The 14,979-nt window shown below is 31.1% G+C and overlaps 1 protein-coding gene across 7 annotated transcripts in view; it reads left to right on the forward strand.

Annotated features, from left to right (window-relative positions):
- The window catches only part of NBEA (neurobeachin), a 723,498-nt gene that overhangs the window by 154,041 nt on the left and 554,478 nt on the right, over window positions 1-14,979 (forward strand). For all 7 annotated transcript variants that reach the window (XM_055360199.2, XM_055360200.2, XM_055360202.2 and 4 more), the window contains 3 exons: window positions 2,160-2,268; window positions 13,312-13,464; window positions 14,592-14,760. In XM_055360199.2, the coding sequence (XP_055216174.2) occupies window positions 2,160-2,268; window positions 13,312-13,464; window positions 14,592-14,760 (431 nt within the window). The remainder of the gene's footprint in view (window positions 1-2,159; window positions 2,269-13,311; window positions 13,465-14,591; window positions 14,761-14,979) is intronic.

Here is a 14,979-nt window from a genome sequence, read left to right on the forward strand (position 1 = left end):
TTGAAAATGTACCTCTTCGAAGATGGCCATCTATTTACTATTACGTCCACCATGTCAATTATACCTTATTGTAAAGATTTTTTTTTTCAAAGATGTGGTATTGCTATTGCATTGGGTTTTAGGTATAAATTAAAACGACTTTTGTTAGTGAATGCATTTGACATTTCAATTGGTGTCCTGGTTAATATCGAAGTGAAATTAACACTTTATGGATAGCAGAGTCCTGTGTTAAGATTTTGGAATAATAATATTAATATTTCTGTTTTTGTAATGGAACTCCACTGTGTTTAGAGGTCTGAGTTAACTCATTAGATGTTTGAGAATTGAGTAGTTATTCTGACATAAAAGAATGAGAAAATCCATGTCATCCTTGCAATTTTACATGGTTCTATATAGTAGGGCGATTTACTGTAAGAAATACTTTTTTGCCTTTTTTCATGGATCATAGGGACCATTGTGAGGCATTTCTAGTCGTTCTTTTTGGCAGTGCTCATGCTTAGGAATCCATTTTCCCCCTAAATCACTAACTTTGGTGTATGTAAGAATTCTATGAACAGATTAGGAAATTGTGTAAATCTCTACGCATAGTTTTCTTTATTCTTTTTAAATATCTAGGCAGATGTGTTAGGTGTAATATAGTACTTAGCAATTATTCGTGAAGTGGCCTTGACTTTTCAATTCATTTAAAATGGACTAGATTGCTTAATAGCTGTGCTTCTTTACAGAAACATTTTTTTAAATCCCAAGAGATTCCTTGGTAGTTGTATTTTTCTTGTAAGTGTCTGTCTTTGGCTTAAGGACAAAGTAAAAGAATATCATTGATTTGTGATAGTTTACTTTTTTTTGTGGTTTAAGGATATAGGATCAGTTAATATAATTGAATTTTAATTTCCTGTAATGAAGTACTTTATTTCTAGATACTATATTTTGTCTAGCTGGTATGTAATTCATTAAACTATGAATTTTTATAATAATGATAATGATAATTTTGCTGTTGGTTCTTGTTATGAGAACATTTCTAATTTGAACAAAAGTAGCCACATTATGAGAAAAATGTATTATCCCTATTGAAACTGGAAGAGCTAGAATAATTCAAAAATTAGAATAACTTCAGATTCCTTTTGGGCTTTAACAATTTTCAAGTTTTCCTTATTACCAGATTGTCTGAATCACTTGTAAGAATGAGTACTTCTGCATTTAAAATATGTTTAGAAATTTGTGGTTTTACCCTTTCTTATGAATATAAATAGGTAATTTATGGTATATTATAAAACATTGTAAATTGATACTATTTTAATTCATGATAAAATCTGGTCTATAACAATTTATTTTGAGCTACATTAAGCATATACAATGAAGGAATATGTATTTCCATTATTTAGAATACTATATTCATGTATCAGTGTTGCTGGTTAAAATCATTATATGTAACTGAAGTAATGCATTATCAAAGCTTAATTCAATGCAATCATTTCTTTTTATTTTGTTTCTTCATTCATTCCAAAGACAAATCAAGTGCTTAACTTTGACACCTCTTTGTCTGCTTTTATGTATTTGTTTATATGTTGTGTAATTGTCACTTTTCATTTCAATATTACATAAATCATTTTATTTGCTCTCATGAGCTTTTCTTAGGGCATACCTGGACATAAGTGACATGTTACATATTTCTCTAGATTTTTTTTAATGAAAGGTTTTTGAAGAATAGTTCTAAATGAAAAGTTTATTTAAAAATAGAGTTTGTTGTTACAAAGCAATATTGCATCTATATTTAAAATTCTCTACAATAGCTTGTTATTCAAAAGAATAGTATGATACAGTCTTTATTATGGAAAATGATGTGTATATGTTTCTTAGGTTTACTTGAAGCCAGACATATAAATATATGTAGAGATAAACTTTGATGTTTTACTTTGGAATGTAAAAAAACTACACAATTATGATTCAGTTTATTATATTTAATTTGTAAAGGATAACACTAGATTTCTCATGCTTATGAGGAAATATATTCTTTCATAATATAAGGCATAATAGTCATTGTCAGTAAAATAGAGATTAGATTTGAATATGGTTATCTTTTGGCATAATAAATACTGAAATGGGACACTTTATAATAAACATGTGATGATTACATAATGATGTCTGTACTTTACATGCAGTGCTACTCTTTTGGCATTCCTGGTTGAACTACTTAAAAGTTCAGTAGCCATGCAAGAACAGATGCTGGGTGGAAAAGGCTTTTTAGTCATTGGCTACTTACTTGAAAAGGTAAGTGATATGTGTTGATGGTTTTATTGTGTAGCTTCACAGTTGGACAGCTGACAATCACTAATTATTTTTTTTTCTGTAATTTCACTTTCCATTGACTGTGTAGAGATTATACTATTTGCTAATTCACAAACGTCTTAGATTTAAGTGTAGACATGGAATTAACTGGGTATCGGAAGTGTAATTAAGAAATTTTGAATAAAAAAATCTAAATAAAAAATTTACATCTATATCTATTCAAGCAATAAGTATCATTTCTCTTAAGTTTTTCTAAGTAGTACCCCCTTATTTCTACTCTCACTTTCTAAGGTGTCACTTACCCATGGTCAACTGCAGTTCAAAAATAGCATGGAATAAACAATTTATAACTTCTAAATTGTGTGCTGTTCTGAGGAGAGTGATGAAATCTCATGCTGTCCCTCTTCATCAAGCCCTGGACATGAAACCTCCTTTTGTTCAGCTTTTTCATGCTGTATACAACTGTCTCTCCGTTAGTTATTTAGTAGCTATCTCAGTTCTCGGACTGAAAATCATATTTATTATCCACTAGGGGTCTTGGAACTATCGCGTCAGGATAAGGAGGGAGTACTGTAGTTGTTTCTTTGCTATCTTTTCACTTAGACTTTTTTTTTTTTTTTTTTTTTTGAGACAGTGTCTCACTCTGTCTCCCACAGTGGAGTGCAGTGGTACGATCTTGGCTCACTGCAACCCCCATCTCCTGAGTTCGATCAAGCGATTCTCCTGCCTCAGCCTCCCGAGTGTCTGGGATCACAGGCGCGCACCACCATGCCTGACTAAAGTTTTTTTTTTTTTTTTTTTTTTTTGAGATGGAGTGTCGCTTTGTCACCCAGGCTGGAGTGCACTGGCTCAATCTCGGCTCACTGCAAGCTCCGCCTCCCGGGTTCACGCCATTCTCCTGCCTCAGCCTCCCAGGTAGCTGGAACTACAGGCGCCCACCACCATGCCTGGCTAATTTTTTGTATTTTTAGTAGAGACAGGGTTTCACCGTATTAGCCAGGGTGGTCTTGAACTCCTAGCCTCAAGTGATCTACCGGCCTTGGACTCCCAAAGTGCTGGGATTACAGGCATGAACCGCCGCGCCTGGCCTTAGACTGTTTCTGGAAAGTCTTTTTTATTAAGATAAAAATCTTAATCTATATTTAGTATACATGAATCTACCTGTTAAGTTTTGTGTTATTTTTTAATTATGCGGTCAAAATTTTTATTTTGTAGTAATAGAAACATTATTTTGTGCTCTTTTTCCCTGCTCTTAATATATATTATTTAAAGTAGTTTTTCTGATCTATGCATAATATAAACAATAAAAATTAGATGGGTTTACTTTTTCCCATTTTGTGTCATTTATGTTGTTTTATGACCTCTTTTGCTTTAGTCAAAGCTGTGCTTTTATGATGAGTGCTGAATTTCTGATTATGATCTCACAGGAGTTTAGCTGTATCATGTGATTTCCTTTGAAAATTAAAGTGGGATTTCATGAATAAGCGTTTTTTTATAACAAATACCTACGCCCTTTATTAGCACTCTCTGACCTTTTCTTATCAGTTAGTTAACTCTATAATATTCAGCTGCTCTGAAAATGAAACTGTTGGAGAAGTAATAGAAGTGAGATCTCAACTAAGGGATAAACATATTTCCTTTGGAAAAAAATTGAGAAGATATTTTGAAGTAGTTTTAATTTTACCTCCAATTGTTTTACATTTGAAATATTATCAATTGATTGATGGATAAACAAAATGTGGTATATACATGCAATTGAATATTGTTTAGTCACAAAAATAATCAAGTTCTAAAATATGCTATATTTTATATATTACATGTCTTTATACATATTGTGTATATAACATGTCTTTTCTTTGAAACAAGTGTTGACCTTTCTTTAAGGATTAATGATTGAAAAGTGGTAGATTGTTAAGTAGATTGATCATTGGTAGCATTTCTTTATTAAGATGATTTTTTCCATAACATTGTTAAGAACTTAAGGCTCTTTGGCTTATTTTTTTAAATGACAGAATACTCTTTTTCTGTATCTAGAGTATAATATTTGTTTAGAAGATGTATGATAAGCTACATTTAACATGAATTTGATAACATATGAAATGCCTTTGTAAGATTACTGTGTGTGACAGGATTTCTGTGAGGACTTACCCCGTTAAATAATTTGCTTTCATTTGTTTGATGGGAATGTATCAGAAAATTCTAAAGTAAATATTCTTTTACTTAAAACTTAGCTTATAATTAGAAATATTTGTAAAAGCCTTCAAATAAAAACATATGTTAATATTTCAAATATTATAATGTCAATTTAGTGGATGCAAAATATTTCATTGTGGTTTTAATTTGCACTTTTCCTAGATTTCGAATAAGATTAGACACTTTCATATATAATTATAGAAAATTAATCTTTTATCTTCTTTGTTATTCATTTCCTTTACCAATATTCCCTATGTCTCTTCATGATTCCCACCCCTAGTCAACCCATAATTCACTTTTTGGCTTTATGAATTGCTTATTCTAAATATTTCACATAAGTGAGATCATACAATATTTGTCTTTTTGTATTTGGTCCATTTTGCTTAGCATAATGTTTTCAGTGTGCATCCATGTTATAGCATACTTTAGAACTTCGTTCTTTTTTATAGCTAAATAATATTCCATTAGATACATATACATTTTGCTTCTCCATTCATCAGTTGATATACATTTGTGTTGTTTCTATCTTTTGGCTATTATGAATAAAGCTGCCGTGAATGTTCATGTACTAGGTTTTATGTGGACATATGTTTTTATTTCTGTTCGGTAGATACCTAGGAGTTAATTTGCTGGGTCCTATGTTTATTTGAGAAACTATTGATGTTTTTCAAAGTGACTCCAGCATTTTACATCCTACCAACCATATTTAAGAGTTCCATTTTTTCCACATCCTTACCAACTCTTGTTTTGTATGTCTTTTTGATTCTGACCCTCCTAGTGGGTGTGAAATGGCTTATCAATTTTAAATTTGCATTTTTGGGATGACTAGTGATGCTGAATATCTTTTCATATGCTTGTTGTCTATTTTCATGTGCTTATTAGCTATTTATTGATATATATTCTTTGAAGAAATATCTTTAGATCCTTTGCCCATTTAATAATTGTGATATGTGTCTTATTATTGATTTGTAGGAGTTTTTTTTTAATATTCTGGATACTAGTCCCTTAATAGATGGATGATTAACAAATATATTTCTCCATTCTTTGGATCACATTAATTTGTATTTCCTTGATGACAATAAAGTTGAACATATATTTATTTTCCTTTTGGATATCTTCTTTTGTTAAATACCTCTTTAGAGTGCCAATTTTCATTTGGGTTGTCTGTCATTTTGTTACTGATTTGTGGAAATCATATATATATTTTGGATGTGATTACTTCATTGGATATACACTGCAAATTATCTCTTCTTCTTTGGTGTGACTTTTCACTCTCTTAATGGTGACTTTTGATAAACAAGTTACTAATTTTAATATAGGTTAAAATTTTCAGTTTCTTTTATGACTAGCCCATTTTAGACCCATATCCTGAAGCCATAAGATTATTCTGTTTCCTTCTTAAAATTTTGTTTTATCTTTCATATTTAGATCTATAATCTATCTGGAATTGAATTTTGTATATGGTATGAGGTATAAGGGTCAAGGTTCTTTTTTTCTATAATCTATCTAGAATTGAATTTTGTATATGGTATGAGGTATAAGGGTCAAGGTTCTTTTTTTCCCCCATGTATGTCATCTAGCTGGCCCAGTACCATTTTTTGAAAAGATGATTTCCCACTGCATTGCAGTCTAATCTTTGCCATAAATCAGATGACCATGTATGACTGGGATTTTTTTTGTGTGTTTCAGACAGTACAACAGTATTTTAATTTGTATTAAAATTACAAATATTTTAATACAAATTAAATATTTAAGAGTATGTCATCTAGCTTTACTGTTGTTCTTGAAGATTGCCTTGGCTGTTTTAAGATATTTAAGAGTATGTCATCTAGCTTTACTGTTGTTCTTGAAGATTGCCTTGGCTGTTTTAAGATATTTAAGAGTATGTCATCTAGCTTTACTGTTGTTCTTGAAGATTGCCTTGGCTGTTTTTGGGTCTTTGCATTTCCATATATATATATCAGCTTATCAACTTCCACCAAAAAACATGAGGATTTTTATCGTATTATATTGACATCTTTCCTATATTGAATCTTTCAGGTTATATACTTGGTATATTCTTTTATTAATTGAGATTTTCTTTTGTACTTTTCTGTATGGAACAGTTTCTGTCTTTTTGATGGATTTATTTCCAGGTATTTGATATTATTTGATGCCCTTAAAATTTTAATATTTTACACTTGATCTTACCCAAAACGCCAAGAAGCAATTAAAAGTTTTGATTTTTGTTACTGGTACATAGAATTCTAATTGATATTTATGTTGAACTTTTATATACCAGTCTTTCTGTTCCTCTGTTAAATCTAGTCATTTGTAGATTTTTTCGGAAAAATTTTTGTAGACAATAATAACATTGGAGAATGATAGTTTTGTTTTTTTCCTTTCTAATTTTAGTTTTTTTTTTCCTTGCCTTGTTATGCCACCTAAAAAGTGCCAGTACAGTGTTGGAATAAAAGTGATAGTGGCCATCCCTGTCTTATTCCTGATCTCATGGGCAATGCTTTTAATAATTACACTAAGTATGATATTTTTAATAGATTACTTTGTGTGGATTTTTTAGTTAAATTAAGGAATTTCTATTTCTGGTTTCCTAAGAGTTTTCTTTATTATAAACAGGATTTTATATAACATCTTTTCTGCAGTATTTGAGATGATTAAGATGTTTCTTCATTTTTCTTAATTTAGTCAATTACATGGATTATTTTTCAGATTTTAAACCTTCCTTATATTCCTGGACTCTCGTTTACTCCTAAATCTACTCCTTTTCCAACCTGGTTTTCATTCTTACATGTCCTTTAAGATGGCTCATGTCTTTGTCACCAGTGGCCTTCATAATCTGTCCTGTGATTATTTCTCAGTTCTTATCTTATTTGACCTGTGAATATTTCAGTTGAACATTCTTTCCTTCTTGAAATGCTTTCTTGCATTGTGTTTTGTGATGGCTTGCTTTTTTTTTTTCTTACTTATTCTCTCTCATTAGTTCTGCTTCATCTTTCTAAATTCTGATGACTGTTCTGTCCCAGTGATTAATCCTGGAAAGCGTTTCACTTTTCCATCTACACAGTACCTTACTCTAATTGAGATTATCCACTTCTACAGCTTCCATGATCCTGTAAATACTAATTACTCTCAATTGTTTCTCCTATTTTTAGTTCCACTTGGATTTCTGGTAATCTTCTTGACTAAATTATCCAAACTGATTTTTCTCTTAATTTTTCATCCTTCAGAGTTCTTTATCTTATTTAGTGGCATTACCATTCAACAAGTAGTTGAAACCAAAAAGTTAATTCTTTTTGACTCTACTTTTTTTGCACTCTAGATCCAAACTCAGGAAATTATGTTGTCTTACTGTCAAAATGTATCCAGAATCAATTACTACTTCCTCTTTACTTCTCAACTCCTTACCATGTCAGTTGATATCATCTTAGTTCAAACCATGATCATCCTTCACCATTGGTTACCTACAATCCATTTTTCACTTGCAGTTAGACTAGTTATCCTAAAATGTGCCAAATCTTATTCAAGTCTTCATCCTTCTCATAATGAAGTCATAAGCCTTATACCTCACTTCATCTCTTCCCACTCTTCTTGCTTTCTCTGTTTTAGGCAAAGGTCTTTTTGCCTTTTCCTTAAGAACTAAAATGGTAAACATTTACCCAAGGACTTTTGCATTTACTTCGCCCATTGTTTCCATCACTCTTTCTTCAGATACTCACAGACTTTGATTCTATGTTTCATTCAGGATTTTGCTTATATGATGCCTTATCACAGAAATATTCTCCGATCATTCTAAATAAATTAGTATTCCTTCCATAACCATCAGTGTTTACGTATGCTGCTAATTTTGCAGCACCATTCTGACATGTTTTATATTTTTTACTAATTTTCTGCCTCCTTCTGCTAGAATGTAGGCTTTATGAAAGCAGGGGCAATGTATATATATTTTTGTCTCCCCTTATTGCTGTATCTTCAGCACCTAGAACAGTGCTTAGCTCAGTAAATGGTTGTTGAATTGAGTATATGAAAAGTCCTTGTATGCTTGTCTGATTACCTGCAAAGAGTAACTTTTTTACCTTTCTTGGAGGAGTGCTCACATTTCGTTATTTTAAAATAATCACTGGCAAGGTTAGTATTGATAGTATAGGTAATAGAAGTTTCATTTTTTAATTTCTTAACTAATAACAGGTTACTGGTTAACTGCCACTTAGCTTTTATATCTCCTTGTCATAGAAGATATCTTAGGAAGATAGTATATGAGAGGCCTTTTTATTAATAACAATTTTACTGTTCCACGAAAAAATTTTTAGGTGTTTTTGTTCTGTTTTGCCAAAATGTGATCTTGTGGGAAACTTAGAGGTTATCCAGCATATTCAATAGGATATTTTTGATTGTGGTTAGTAGAAAATTTCATTCAAAGTATCTTAAACATTAGGAAAATATACTAACTGATGTAACTGAAAGTCTAGTGTTAGATGGCATATCAGTTATATTCTTGGCAGGGAACAGATGGCATACTCAACCTAGGTTTTTGAGAAGACTTTAATGCAAGGGTATTTAAAAAGTTGTAAGCAGAGAGCTTGGCAAGATTTGAAGAGATGAGGGAAATAAGTATTTAGCATAACCCAAAGAGAAAGTTATTGTAGCTATTAGGAGAAGGGTACCTGATGGGAGTGTGGTCTTCAAGAAGGGAGTGTAGTGTAAGTGTACTGAAGGGGTAAAATCTGGAAAATATATACCCAACTTCATTTTCTTTCTGTCCTTTAATTTCTTGCTAATGTCTTCAATTAGTCAAACCCAACTGGAAACCAGTAGGCAAGGGAGCATCCCAAGCATAAAAATAGGACAGGGAAGGTTGGAAAGGCAGCAAAAGGTTGGAAAAGCAGCAAACAGTAAGTTGTGTTTCAGGGCTGGGTTATCTGAGTCTCAGTAATGTCATCAGAGACCCAGGTTTTATCTGTATCTCTGCTGTACCAGCTACAGTGTTGATTTTATGCTAAAGCTGATACTCTTTGAGGTCACAAGGCTGCCAGAGAGAATTGGCGCTATAGACCTTCACATCCAGGTGAAGAAAGCGAGCTCATTTCTGTCAATTACTGAGCAAGATTCTTCTCTCCAATTTGATTGGTTAGCTTAGAGCTTGGCTAGCCTACCTTTGAACCAGTTGTTGCTATGAGAATGCTAAACTTTGATACTGAATCTCTGAGCTGATCATTGCCTGCCACCCTCCCCTCCACTCCCTACCAAAACAACAATACATGATTAATCTGGTTGGATTAGGCTATTTGGAGCACAGCCTTGGAGTCCTGGGAGGAGCAGAGTGGATAATAGACTATAATGTACCTCTACAATTACAATAGTTTTACACAATTTATTGAATATATACTCATACACATTATATGTATATATGTGTGTGTATATTATGCTTTCTACAATAAAAATGAACATTTCTGATAACCTGTTCTATTATGGGCTAATCTAAATGTTGGAACAATCTCTCTTTATTGAATAGAAGTTTCTCTTTGTAACTGCTAGTGCTCCTATTTGGTTTAGTTAATTCTGGAGTGGATGCTATAACGCAACTATTTGTATAACTTCTCAGATATTATTTCCAAATATGGTTAGCCATGTCACATATAATACTTCTTAAAAATTATGTATTCTGCCACCACATGAAAGTAATATATAGATCAAATTCCAGAGCTTATATTTTCTATAAGATTTAAATTGTATTTCCATCTAAAGGTTACAGATTTATAATTATAAATTATCCAAGTATAGATCTCTTTCTAAAATAGCTTTACTTGAGAAAATGAAAACAAATACCAAAATATAAAAATATTTTAAAACCGTTAATCAAAGGAAATACATTTAAAAGCAGAGTCAGAGATCTTCTTTCTTCTTTTCCCAGGCTGTGTTTTTTCCTGCCTATTCTATTCTTACTGTTTTTGAATTGACATTAATTCAGTTAAACATTTCCTGAGAAATTAGGGTAGGGATCAGGAGGATAAAAGATGAATAAGATAATATCCTTTCTTATATTAGGAAAGAGATTTTTTTTTACACTAACAATAATACAAGGAAGAAAGATAAGTACTACTAAGAGGTAAAGGTAACATGCTGTTGAAGAGAATATTCATTTATGCATTTATGTACTATTTACAATCCAAAATTGTAGGATTTTGAGTAGGTCAATAAAAAGACACAATTTTAGAAAAATATTTTCCAAAGAATAATTTTAGAATGCAAATCTGCTACCCAACAGCATTAATTGGTATGCGAAAACAACGGCCCCCCCCCCCGCCTTTTTTTTTTTAAAGTAATGTAGAAGGCCTTGTGTTGCTTCTAGTATACCTTTTAATATCATGGTCCAAGTTCCAAACTTGTTTCTATATTATGAATTCATCAAGTGGATATGTTTATAATGGTCAGCCTGATTTTATAATACAGGTTAATGTTCTTTATGAGGACATGATGAATAATTTTTATGAGCTACAGTCTGGTCACCTAGCATGTTTATCTAGTAACAGGATCTGACTGTATTCTATTTTAGAGTTTTAAGTGTAAGAGTAGAATGTATCAGATCATGTTCTTGAAATCATTACTACTGAATAAAAATAGAATGTATAAGATAAGCTATGTGAAATTATAATTAGTGAAGGAGCTGGCTACAGTTTTAAATAACTAGTGATCTCTTATTTTAATTTCATTCCTTTACAAATATTTTTAAATTTAAAGTACTATATTATTTTCATTGATATTCCTTTAAATATGATTACCCGATCTTTACTTTTTAAACTCAAATACTTGTTTTGGTTCCCCCCCTTTATTAACTCAGCTATTTATTTAGATCATTTCCACCATCTTCTGTAAAATTTTCATTGAAAATTATGTACTAAGATTTGGTTTGAATTTTGTAGGCTATTGCTTATGTAGTAAGCACCATTGGTAATTTTGTCAGACACATAATTCTATTATATTAATACTAAATCATTTTTAACCTTATAATAATTTGAACCAATTAAATGGCCCCCTTCTTAGTAAAACCTGTTAACCATCCTTCTACAAATGTTTTATCTGCTCCATAGTTTCTTCCATGAACTTAGTAACCTCTGACATGTTACATATTTTACCTTTTTATTTTATTTACTATGTGTTCCTGCCTTATCATCTCTTAGAATATGTTCTGTGAGGCAGAGTTTTTTTCTTCAATTTTGTTAGCTGCTTTTTTGACAGTGCCAGGGAGCATATTTGACTAATAATAGTGAGTAATCAACATGTATATTTTCTAAATGACTAAAAGTCTTGAGTTCTACCTTTAAGGTAAAGGAAATGTATGCAAGGGTGTTACAAACTGGGGGAGCAAGATGGTAAAGCAGGGAAGCAAACGTGTCCTGTGGGTGAAATTGGCCCACAGTAATATTCTGTAGGACTCAGCAAAGAGGTTAGTTTTGGTCCTCACCAATCTTTATTGTCTCCTACTCTAGTTTACACATTGTTGTTAGTTATTTGCAATCATTTTAGTTCGTGACCGTTTACGTAGAAGTGTGAAAATTCATGAAGTGCTTAAGTCAAATATATTGAGTTATCCTTATTATGAGCATGAAAAATGTAGCTAAATCATATGGGAGGTAAAATTGGTAAGACAATTTCATCCCTTTTAAACTTAGATTGTTTTAAACTGATATTCAGACTTCAGTTAGTGAAGAATAGCGAGGAAAGATGCGTTGTGTGATGTGTGCTTCAGGATTGAGTGATAGGTGATTCTTTACCCTATGACTGAAAGGATAGTGATACTACTAAATAGTATCACTAGATGAGGAAGAAAAGATTTATGTAGGAAGATAAATTTTTTGATATTTGAGTTTGAATTATCAGCTTTTATGAAGAGCATTTTTTTAATATTATAGCATTTTTATCTGAAATTGTATTCTAGGATAGCATTGTCCAATTAAATTACAATTCAAGCCTCAGGTGCAATTTAATATTTTCTAGTAAAAAATTACAGGTGGTATTAATTTTAATAACATATTTAGCCTAGTATTTTATTTTGATAATATGCAAAATATTATTTCAACATCTATTCAATAAGAAAATACGATTTTTAAAAATATTCTGAGCTGGAAAAACCCAGTTTTTTCATACTTACAACACATCTCACTTTCAATTGCAATATTCCAGCAGCTCAATGGCCACATAGGGCTTCTGGCTACTGTATGAGATGGTGCAGCTTTAAGGTTTGGTTTCAATTTTGGAGAGCCTGTTGTTTAAATAGCATTGGTAATAGGTACATGGTGATAGTAGTTGAAAATTCTTGAAGCGAGTGTTCAGCATAGACATAGTGTTATATGAAGCTGTGAAAGCGTACTATATCATCCAAGGATAGGGTATTTATGGAGAAGAGAAGGCCAAGGAAATAATATTTTAAGCAGTATTTTACATATTTTTAAGCAGTATTTTTACATATTTTAAACACTATCACTTTTTATTTCTGTGTCTAAGATTTCTTCTTGTATGTCAATTTCTACAAAAAATGAAATGAAGCCATTATTTATAACATTTCATTTCTTTAGCTAATAGTAGCATTATTTAACTTGAATTATTTATCCGTAATTGTCTTAGATCAGGCTTCAAATAACAAGCTATCACTCAAAGAAATAGCTGAAATTTTAGATCTCTTAAAGTTATATTTTAATAGCAAAGAAAACATAAATGTTTATTTCATATTTATTAGGGATAGCATTTGAAAAATTCATGTGTCCTTATGCTAAATCAGAAATTATACAATTTGATATTCTGGATGTTTCAAGCTAGAATTTCTGTTTTCTTTCTTAGTCATCAAGAGTTCATATAACTAGAGCTGTCCTGGAGCAATTTTTATCTTTTGCAAAATACCTTGATGGTTTATCTCATGGAGCACCTTTGCTGAAGCAGCTTTGTGATCACATTTTATTTAACCCAGCCATCTGGATACATACACCTGCAAAGGTATGAATTTTATACTTATTCAGTTTGTTTTAGTGTAATGTTATACATTATAGTTGCTGGATCTACAGTATTCAGTGGAAAACATTTGAACATTTTAGCTTATTTTATAGTTAATCTGTGGCAATTGTGTTAGGCAGTATCAGGAGATCAAAATATTTATAAGTAGTAAAATAAATGAAACCATAGGTAAAAAAGAATCTTTGTGTAACACTGCATTCTAACATCTTTAGATGTGATACATACTTTTCAATGAAGAAAATTTGCTATACCAATTTTTGAAAGACTAGGAAAGAGAACAGATAACTAATTGTATTATGACTGTAATCATTTTGCTGGAAAATTGCTTTCATTTTGAAGGTAGAATTTATATCATGACATGTAATTAATACTAATTTAAAAATAAATATATACATGAATTAAATATTTTTCCAGATAATAACAGAAAATTCTTATTGTTTTATATACAAGGATTTAGTCCTAGTTGAAATCAATAATGAGGGATATTTTGATTTTGAGCTATCTTTTACAGTTTAAAAATATCCCACCCAGTTATTAATTATTGCCTAAGCCCAAATCTGAATTTTGAGAACTCTTTTAAGCAAGATGTCTGACATGCCATCTCTATGCTCACATGGTTAGATTGTGAAAGCGAACTATATGTTATGGCCATAGGTGAGGAGAATTTGAAATTGCATGAACTTTTAGGATATATGACAAAAATATATATGTTTTCAGATATGCTTTAGCTGACTGATGTTCTATTGCTATGAAGAAATTTTTACATTGAAAGCTACTGAAATGTACTTTAAGAGCTTTAGTTGACTTTTAAAATATTTTAATCTTTTTATCAGATTAATTTCAATAAATTATGAAATCATTTAAAAATTATTTAATTGCCACAGCTGTTGGACTACCTCTATTATGAGTTTATTAGAATATGTGAATTGCAGATTATATATTTTTTAAATATAAATAATATTGAAGAAGAAAGTTATTTTTAACCTCGTAATAAATGGTCATTTCTTGGTCTTTACTAATTCACATTTAGATTAAAACTGAATGTATATAATATGAGCACTTGAGGCATTTTAAATTCATTTTAATGATCTATTAATATTCTGTATTAGGTTCAGCTTTCCCTATACACATATTTGTCTGCTGAATTTATTGGAACTGCTACCATCTACACCACCATACGCAGAGTAGGAACAGTATTACAGCTAATGCACACCTTAAAATATTACTACTGGGTTATTAATCCTGCTGACAGTAGTGGCATTACACCTAAAGGATTAGGTATGTATAACACTTCCACTGTATTTACATTTGCCTATGATTATTCTGTATTCTGAGTACTGTTAAAGTGAGCAGTGTACATGACTGTGAAATCACTGAAATGTTTTCTTTCTTATATAGCAAACTGGCATATTGAGAATTGTTTGTGGTAAAGAAGTTTAGGGCTTTTCAATATTAAATTATTTTGGAATAAAATCAGTTAAAAAGCAACAATAGTCT

This window comes from Gorilla gorilla, chromosome 14, assembly GCF_029281585.2.
Source record: "Gorilla gorilla gorilla isolate KB3781 chromosome 14, NHGRI_mGorGor1-v2.1_pri, whole genome shotgun sequence".
NCBI classification, from domain to species: domain Eukaryota; kingdom Metazoa; phylum Chordata; class Mammalia; order Primates; family Hominidae; genus Gorilla; species Gorilla gorilla.